Source organism: Uloborus diversus, chromosome 1 (assembly GCF_026930045.1).
Source record: "Uloborus diversus isolate 005 chromosome 1, Udiv.v.3.1, whole genome shotgun sequence".
Classification (NCBI taxonomy): domain Eukaryota; kingdom Metazoa; phylum Arthropoda; class Arachnida; order Araneae; family Uloboridae; genus Uloborus; species Uloborus diversus.
The window spans coordinates 255265603-255275999 of record NC_072731.1 but is presented as its reverse complement, the minus strand read 5'-3'; the positions used below and the strand labels follow the sequence as shown (position 1 = coordinate 255275999).

At 34.5% G+C, this 10397-nt stretch overlaps 1 protein-coding gene across 1 annotated transcript in view; it reads left to right on the top strand.

The window, feature by feature from the left end:
* The first annotated feature begins 2886 nt into the window (after nt 1–2886).
* Nucleotides 2887–10397, top strand: part of LOC129220203 (uncharacterized) — a 57613-nt gene continuing 50102 nt past the window's right edge. Inside the window, exons 1-4 of the mRNA XM_054854571.1 lie at nt 2887–2995; nt 5189–5509; nt 7705–7920; nt 8616–8846. Of these exons, the coding sequence (XP_054710546.1) occupies nt 2941–2995; nt 5189–5509; nt 7705–7920; nt 8616–8846 (823 nt within the window). The 5' untranslated portion in view covers nt 2887–2940. The remainder of the gene's footprint in view (nt 2996–5188; nt 5510–7704; nt 7921–8615; nt 8847–10397) is intronic.

Sequence of the window (10397 nt, the reverse complement as noted above, 5' to 3'; positions counted from 1 at the left end):
ACTTTATTCAATTTTGACTTTTTTTAGCGATATTTTAAAGATTTATTATGCTTTCTTTCATGCATTTTTCTTCCTTTTCTGACTTTTACTGGGAAAGTAGGCTAAAACTAGAAAACTGATATTATACTCGTACCTTTGCCAGCAAAGAACAACATTGGTCTTCCGAGATTTCGTTAAAAGTCAATGGGGTGGTGTCCATCAGTCAAAAGTACTACTTTTAGTCACTGAAATTGATAGAATAAGCAAAAAAAAAAAAAATTGAGCGATAAAAAAAAAAAACTTTCATTTTTCCAACGCTTAATTTTTAATGAATTTTTTTTAAATGTCCGATTTTGAAAATAAGGCGTGGTCTTTATGACGTCACAAGTGATGTCCTTTAGCGCATATGTTTTCACGTTATGATAATCAAGAAACGAATTAAACATTGCGCTCCACGCTTGCTATCAACCATACCGTTGCCAGTACACGTGAGTAAAGAAGCGAATTAAGTATTACGTTCTCGAATGGCAAAACAGTAAATGCCATTTCATCATTTGTGATGTCATCGGCAGAAGCGTACAATAAAAGCGCACGGATTAAAAAAATTTAAACTATTAAACTTAGTCAAATTATTTAAAAAATGGTCAGATCCTATGTTTTTAAGCACGCTCTTTCAAAAAAAAAAAAAAAAAATGCTTTTAAAATTTTGGAAACGACCCCATTACAACAGAATTTCGTTTATCCGAACTAACTGGGACCAAAGGCAATCGAGATAGATGAAAATCCGGATAGTAATTTCGGCTAATAGCAAAGCAATGCTTTATAACAAAATTATATAAAATCGTTTCCCGCAAACAGTTAAGTCTTTTACGGTTCAGCTGCAGTTGTGTCGGACTGCCACTACAAGTCATGATGTTTTTTAGATCACTATAATTTTTATTTCACGATCTATGCAAGAGTTGTATATGTTTGATAAAAAAAAAAAAAAAAGCAAATGTGTGGCTTACTTGCAGTTCGCTGTATACGAAAAAATATATAGTGGTGCAAAGTTGTCCCATATAGTTCAGACATGCCTCAACTGACAGCATTGCCGATATTTAATAATTCTTGTCAGTCCTGGTTTTTAACCCCCGACACACCTAAACGGATGGACCGATTTAAAAAAAAAAAAGTTCTAAACGAAAGTTGATCGGCAGTGTTCTTAGCTAGGTTGCATCTTTGAATGACATTAATTAACGAAGATATTCATTAAAAACCTCTAAAAGGTAGTTTGCGATTTTTGTGATGAAAACAGTCAAAAATTTCAAAATTTAATACCAAAATTAAAAGAATTTTTTCCCACGTCTGATAGAATATGTTTGGACTTCCATGTTTCACAGAATTCGAATTATAACGTTTTTTTAAAAGCAGATTTTAATAATGGCTAAGTCTTTATTAAAGCGATTGATAAGCGAATTCATTGTTGGCCGACAAGGAAATTAAAAGCAAAAAAATTTTATCCATTGCCAGTTTCTATTTGTTAACAAATAAAATGCATGTAATATATTTTTAATAGTGTAAGGCTTTTAAAAGGATTTTCAATCTTACCTCTTGATTCTACAGTTGCGACTCAGTCGGGGGTTTTTAAAATTTTTAATTTTATCGTTGCTTGTTGCCAATAAATAAAGAGAATGATTAAATAGCTTGTCAAATTTTTACTCATTACATTGTGCGGCTGAGATGAAAAATATAGTTTGTTTAAGTTTTAAATTGGCATCAATAAGCACTTGTACTTTAAAAGGTTTTTCGGCAATGATATTCAAACTTGTGGTTGCTTTATTTATCCCTGTCACTTTTTTTACAAGCTTGATAAGTAAATACACCCACACACGAACGAAATTTCGAAAAAAAAGGACACTTTTTGAAAACATTTCACTCGTTTCAAAATATTACGCAGAATGATTTAAATTTAATCTCATAATTTGTCATTTGAGGAATTTTTCTAAAGTTAGGAAGGGGGGGGGGGGTAACATTTTGTGTAAAAAAAAAAAACAAATGAACAAATCCCGTGAAAAACTAATTGCAGCATTTTGTTTCGTGATACTATTTTAACACATTTGAATTTTTAGTTTCAATGCATTTTGCATAATGAACAAGTTTATATCGTTAGAAATTTTACCTTGTCCGTCTTCTCTGTTTACAAAAGTACCAGTGCAGTCATCACAATGAAAGAAAAAATCCCAATTGCAAAAAACAATCTTTAATTAGTCCCTAATATTTATGATGAGTAAAATTCATCCTTTCGATTTCTTATTGAGCACAGAGAACTCTTTTTCTTGCCCAGTATCCCTCATTAAGGACCGAAGCCTAAGTTTACGCTAATCAAAATATTACAGCTGTATAATTTTTTGAAGAGAGAGATGAAGAATAATGAAGAGAAAACAGACTATGTAACCTGCATTTAAAACTTCGATAGACTTTCTGAAGGAAGTATGGGCTCCATATTTTGCACCCAGTCCCATTAAATATTCATTGAGGGTGTGCCACTTTCACTAATTTAAATGTGTCTTTCCGAATCCTATCTGAATTGTAATCTGTCCTTTTTACAAAACTGCTGACCTTTTTAATTCTCACAATCAACAATCTTATCATGTTTGCCTAATAACAGTACATTTGGTTTCAAGCCTGATCCTTTACCCATTGATTCCAGGAAACAGTTATCACTACCTTGCGCAATCGCAACAGGTGGTAAATTCTAACATGCACTTAAGATATCAACAGGAGGACCCACAACTCAGGCTTCAGACATCTCCTCGGACATCATGGGAAATGAGACACATGTGAATTGGAAGGTATGTGACGTCTCATGTTTGTTATTTTACAAAATTTGTCCATGAGACGTCACACATGACACTGATACAAAGTGAGCAGCATTAACCATAACCATTCCTTTCGGTTCAAAACTTTTTGCCAGCCACATTGATGGCGGCGCTCAAGCAAGTTACTGTTACAATATGGATGTTGCTGCTGCTTGCAGGTGAGTCTTAAGCAATCGAAAATAGAATCAGGAGGAATCTTGTTGGGTTTGATGGTTACAGATGAAAATAAACTCGGTCATTATAATAAGTACAGCGTTACAAAATTTCCTGGAATTTTACGATAAAAAGTACTTGTTGCTAGTACTTTTAACCGAAAGATCCTATTTTAGTGTAAAATTTTAAGGTAAAAAACCCCAGATCGCTGTGGCTAGTTACGCTTGATGAAAAAGGTCGATGTGAAAGGGGCAGGGTCCGAACCTGGGATCACTCTAGTCTCAGGTCGGTTCTTCAACCCCTATACCGACTGAGGTTAAATGGAAGAGTGAGAATAGAGAATTATATGCTTTGCTCCAAATGTTACGAAATCTTTCCATAATGTAAACACTCTGTTTCTAAGTATTATTTATCGCAAAATTTTCCTGAATTTTTAAGTGTAAGGAATGAAAAATTGTTTCCGATTAAAATCCGCTGTCTTTACTTCAACATACAGCGACGTATTAAACCTGGTGAAATCTGAAGCACATGTTTTCGATGTTTTAAAAGTCAACGCTTGATTTAACTATTCATAGCTTAATGTTGAGTCTCAAAAAATAATACGCATCTAATGCTTAATTTAATAATATCATTCAGCATGGAGACTTCGCAGCTGTATGAATGAACATGTTAAGACAGATAAAATATGCTGGAGATGTAAAAAAAGAAAAAAAAAAAAAGAAACGATTTGAACTAAGGCTTAAAACCTTTTTTACAAGATAATGAGTTTGGGTGAAAAGCATTTTACACAAACACCAGAACAAGCGCTGCAGTGGGATTGATTTCTTTTTAAAAACAAAGATGCATAATTTATCAACCAGTTATATACTTTTATCTATCTGCTTATCTTATAAACCTCAAGGCCCTATAGACGCCCACATGCTGATTTCAAACCATTAACTGCTGTAACTCTAATACAGTATTTATCGAGAAATAGTGTGATCAAATTTTTGGTCTCCTCCGTGAAATAAGGCTAAAACTGGAAACTTTTACTACACAAAATGTACATTTCGACAAATAAAAAATTAATAAAGTGTATTTCGACAAGTACATGAGTAATAAAAAATATATTCCATCAGATTAACAAAACTCCATGCCAAAAAAAAAAAAAAAAGATTATTACAAATACAGGAATAATAAAAGGTACACTGCGACAAACCAATCTTTTTTTTCTCTTCAGTTTAGCTTTTTAAAATTTCGAATGGTGGGAAATGCTCCGGTCTATAATGGATGTAATGAGAAAATTTCTAATGAGCTTCCTACATGTGGACTCTCCTCTCTTGCATTTTAAATGCGGAAATATGTTCATGCAAAATTTTATTTTAAATTATGAATCACGTGTCACATCTTACGAAGAAAACATGTTTTTTTATGACACTTTTCAGTGAAACAAATAAAGAGTTCTGGGCGGTCATTCCAAGCTCGTCAGCTTGCGAGATCGAGATTCTCGATCATGTGATCGGTTGTGACTTAGAAATGTTGCAAAGTAGTATTCTAATCTACTCGAACCTAGCCGCAAGCTACGTTCGAGTAGATTAAAATGTTACTTTGCGAAATTTTTACGTCACAACCGATCACGTGAGCGAAAATCTCGATCTCGCAAGCTGACGAGCTTGGAATGACCGCCCTGATTCAAATAAAATCTGGAGCTTGATTTTCATTAACGCCTTTCACAATTGAGAAATAATGATTTTAATATTTAAAGAACGTGGCTCCGACGATCCTTTAAATATTTACTATTTGAACTTTCTGAGTTGCATAATTTTAATTTCCATTTTGATTTTGATGTTTGTGTAATACATGTAGCATATTTTTAAGTTTTCCTCGCCGCTTTCGAATAGTTAGAAAATTAGTAAATTTCTTTAAATTTCAGGTCATTTTCGCTGCTTGATTTTCTTGCTGTACTCTCACAGTTGATGATTATAATATGTATAGAATAGGTCCTTTCTGGGAAAATTAAAATTAATTTTTCACACTGATTACAATGTTTGTTGAGGAATCCGTTTAAAGTATTTCTAACTAACTAACTATATATATATGTCTTAACAGAAATATAATAGTTTAAAAAAAAACGAGAAAAGTTGATGTAATTAAAAAAAAGGAAAGTACTAATAAATCAATAATCACACTTATAAATCCTTTTCGTTTTATATTTTCAGCCAACGTGAAAACTGAAACTCTAGATAATAGTGTTGAAGAGGGTGATGATGAATTTTCGCCCACCATTTTCGACCCTGCTCATCCTTATGAAAGTGCCAACTCGACTTCCAATGACCCAAGTTCTGACAAGAGAGAAAGGGTCATCATTCCTGACTGGGCAGTATTCCTCCCCCATGAGAGATACTGTCAGTACTTCTATGTCTTTGACGGGTCCCAGTCTTCCATCTTCCGCTGCGTGAACGGATACAGGTTCGATGCGGAGAAGCTGCAATGTATGAAGTCAAGCTCCGTGGATTGCGGTAGACGTCAAAAGAATGTTGGTAAGCACCAGTCTTGATGTTGTTTTTGTTAACAATCAAAATTAGCAAGTGGTGACTAAATAAAAAAAAGTGGCAACTAAAAAATTTTATTACCATAATTTTTACGTACTTGTAGCAATTCTCACAAGATGCGTCCGATATTGAGCCAAAGGAACAAAGGTTTGACCATCGCCCTATTTAATTTAACAATCGCTGAAACTCATGGCAACAAAGAGGGCGCTACAGGGAACCCCTGTTTCCATTAAGTTGCCATTGATTGGTGGAAGCAGGGGTTCCGTTCAGGGCCTCTTGCGATCAAAATGGGCGATGTCCAATCAAAAATAAGCAAACTTTGAAACGTTGACATTGATTGGTGGATGCATGAGCTACATCAGTTTTGCACAGAAAAGTCAAAAATTGTCAAGGCCCGTTAAGCGCCAGCACCATCTAGTGAGGCCATGGTCTGACATATCTTTTGTAGAGTTTTTGTGCAGCAACTGATTTGACTTCTACCGTGGAATTGCCCATTTGAAGATGTAACTGCGCCCATGTAAATATAGTACGAACTAACCATTTCTTCTTATTTAAAAAAAAAAATATCACGTGCTAGGCAAAAGACAATTTTTTCCGTTTTTCTCCGAGTAGAATTTCGAAAACTTTTCATAACAGATTTCTTAAAGTGAAATGAATCACATTTTAGATAATAATCCATTGAATAAAACTTGCTGCTCTCTTGTAATATGCAAAAAACATGAAATGTTAACGAAGTCGAAACTTTTCTTGAGTTTGAATTCGAAAATTGAGCTAGGTGTAACATATCCTTCTTAACTCACAAACAAAAATCACGGGTTTGTTAGTGCAGGTATACCGTTCCGGTACTGCTTTTCTGGCAAGATGTTTTCCTGTCACATAAAAGGTGCACCAGTTTAGTTTTACCTTTAATTTCTTTTTTGGGATGCACCGATTAAGCTTCTGCCGATGAAATCAAAAATGATGAAACGCCATTCACTGTTGTCATTAGCAGATCACAATATTTAATTCACGTCTTTACTCATATGTGTTGGTAACGATATGGTTGATAGCAGGCGTAGAGCGCAATATTTAATTCGCATCTTGATTATCATAAAGTAGAAACGCGGTAGAAAGATGCTGCAAAGTACATCATTTGTGACGTCATAAAGACCACGCCTAATTTCCAAAATAGGACAGTAAAAAAAATAATTAAAAATTAAGCGTTGGGAAAATGAAAGTTTTTCCTCGCTCCATGATATCATTATTTTATTTTTAATTTTTTTGCTTATTCTATCAATTTTAGTGACTAAAAGTAGTACTTTTGACTGAAGGAAACAACCCCATTGGCCACTTTGCCGATTATTTGCAATCTGCCAAATTTCTCAGATTAATCGGTGGAAAAAATATTTTCTATAAATCTTTTCTTAAGTGTTCCTTCAACAAGAAACTATGATGAATATATTATTAACAATTAAAAAAAAAATTATTTTTTAAAATCATTTAAGTTAATTTTCAGCAAACATTACAATAACCTGCACTGCAGAGTAAAAACAAAACAAATAGTTTAGAAAGTGCTTAGAATTGAATGAAACATTAAAGAATAACTCTCACAGCCGATATTCACATGGCACTTTTTGATCCAGGACTTTAAAATTGCAATGTGAAAAAGATGAAAAGGAAAATCTTCCTCTCCTCCCCAACTACATATTTTCAATAAATAAACAAAAACATTAGTAAATCCATATTCATATCAAAAATAAGAAAATGCTACAATTCAAGTTTTATTGTAAAATGCAAAGTTATTTCTTTATCATCTGTAATTTTTAATACTAGTTTTCAATTTGATCACTTTGAAAAAGTTCATTCATCTTTACTATTCACTTTGCCCCACATTCCCCTACTTCAATTGCGATGCTTTCAAAATATAATCACAATGTAATTTTTTCAACAATAATTAATTTGTCTTTGCTTATATTAAGACTCTGATAGTTAAATAATATGAAAAAGAAAAGTTTCTATTCGATAATTTATAAAAGAGGCTTTGAACTTACTGTAGACCCGCGTCCAAGACTTCTGAAAAGGGGAAATAACTCTCATTCTGCTTCCTAAGGGATAAATAATGTAAAATTTTTCTTGGCAAAACGTTCATGATAAAAAAAAATTTAAGTTTAAATATACATTTACCTTATTTGTTTATTTTTCAGACAGCAGCGAAGAAAACAAAGTTGGAATCAACTTCAGATGCCCCAGGTGGACTGGACTGTACCCCCACCAGCATTATTGTCATTTATTATACGACTGCCAGAACAAGAAGCCGCAGTTGCTGATGTGTCCACCAGGAATGCTGTATGACAGCTACAATGAAGGATGTACACAGGACAGGGATTCGGTCGACTGTGGGAAAAGAGAAAACATCTATAGTAAGTGCACTCGTATAGCATATCGTGCTTATATGTTTTCTATCTCGTATATACAACCAATCAGAAAGCGATATTTGATGCAAAAAATGTCATATCGCACCCCGTCAAGACTACAAAAGGACGTTAGTAAAGCTTTTCTTCCCAGGACGAGGACTACTCAGTGTAAATCACAAATTGTGTAAGAAAATTAGCAAAATACATACACACAAAAAAATCCTGCCTTGTAATTTCAGTAAGTTACCGCCCTATAGCCAAGGCTAAGGCAGAAATACATGAAATGCACCTCCAGCTCAGTCATTCCAGCCGGGGACTGCAGTTTCGTGCTTATTAGCACTCATCACTCGGCTTAGTAATTGACTGAGCTGGAAGTGGAAAACTTCTTAAAGAAGCCAAGAGTGCCAAACAAACTGGTAGCTAATATAGAATCAGCACTGACCAGACGAGTGACTAAAGCAATGGTTCGGTTCAACTCGAAGATTGAAGGCAAAAGGCAGTGGTACTGCCTTGTGTCACATTTTAAAACTGCAGTCCTAGATGCAAACTCAACTTCCAAAAACAGTAAGAATTGCCGTTTTTGTTACCCAGTGAACTAAGGCGCTAATTCACACAAAGTAAAGTGAATCACACTAACTGAAGCGGGCCCTTTATCTGTCCCATTTTTCAGATATATAAACTAAATATTTTGAATCTTACAGAGGACGAGGATCCTGACAATGACATTGTTATTGATGACAATTCTGAGAGGTATCACTGTCCGGCGAAATCTGGTGTTCATCCCCATCCCAAGTACTGCAACAAGTTCATCAGGTGCTGGTTTGGCATAGGGAGTGTGTACGTGTGCCCGAAAGGAGCGTTCTACGACGTCGATCTCGAGAAATGCCGGTCGAAGAAATCAGTCTACTGTGATGGCAGGATTGATCCAGATGGTACGTAGCCAATTCAAAAACTTCGCTTTTTTCCTAAATGATGTAAATGATTTTATGCAGAAATGAAAACTTATATATTTTTAGTTCACAAGTACTTGACTTGTTGAACCGTATTTTTGTTAATATAACTCAATAAACTTCGCTAATTGTTTCATGCTTCAAACAAAGTTGTTGTTTTAAAACTTCAAAAAAGTTACAGAGCAAGAGGCCGTGAGCATCAGAACAACGTCATAGTATAACCCTTTCAGGGGCGGTGGTTGCGCTGTGAAACCACTAATTTATGAATTTTTTTTTCTCTTTTTTCCGAATTTTTTGAATCAAAATTGCTTGAGTCCTCTTCTTTTAAGTTCAATGAATAACATTAGATGGCAGAATAACAAAAAAAAAAAAAAAAATTCGTAGGCTCAATTTCTTGTTCAAATCATCAAATTTTTAATTTTTCATTTACCCCGAAAATTGGAATTTTTTTCAGATTTTAAAATTTTTAATTAGCGCTGAAAGAGTGAATCATTTTTCTTCTTTTTTCCTGAGGTAGTCAATCATATTGTTTGAAAAGATTCAAATTCATTTTTACATGCATAAACATGTTTTTGTTCTTCCCCAGGTGGGGGGTGTGAATAAATGGGGACACCACCCCCAGTGAAAAAAATTCTGAAAAAAAATTTTTAACTGAAAAATCTATGTCTAGATGATCAAATAAACCCATTTGTGGTTTTTTTTCTTAAGATTTCTCAAAAATTAATGACGCGCCCCTGAAAGGGATAAAAGCCTAATTTTTTTCTGAGTAAGCACATCACACCCCAGATAAGAGAGGTTCGCTATTATTTAAGCTGAGCAGTGCTGGCTTTGGCAGGAAACAGGTAGCAAAAGTTTCGTCAAAAACTGAGTCATCCCATGTCAAGTGACCTCGTCGTCTCCACTCGACCATCTCCGATTCGAACGAAATTTTTTGAGGTGCAGACATGCCTTTGAAACTAACCTATGCAAATTTTCAGCTTCCAAGATCCAAATCCCGAGGATCTAGGATCAATAAAAAAAAAATGGACTACAAAATGGCGGATCAACTTTGTGAAACGAATTGCCATGTTTAGCTCGGTTCCCTCATTTGGAGCTCACTTTTTTTTTTCTTTTTGAGGTATCATAGGTCCTTATGATTAGTGTCTCAGAAGCTGAAAATGTGCACAGGTTAGTTTTTTTTTATTTTATTTAATACAATTTAAAAGCTCCTCGTGTTCCACACAGTATGCCACGAGGCTTACAAGAGTAAGTATAAAAAAAAAACATAAAAAGTTGAAACTTTAAAAGTTTAGACTGTTGATAAAATCAGACAAGATGACAAAAGTCTCGGATCTTTTAACAAGATCCGAGAAAACAGGCGGCCAGCATAAGGAAAAATTTGCCAAACCTTTTCTGAAGACAGTCCTAGGGCCATCTTGTAAACTGCAGTGCAGAAGAACGTGTTTAGCGCTCTGCTCGCCAACTCCACAGTCACAAAGCAAATTTGGCGAAATGCCAAATCTAAACAAGTAACTTTTAAAATTTCCATGGCCA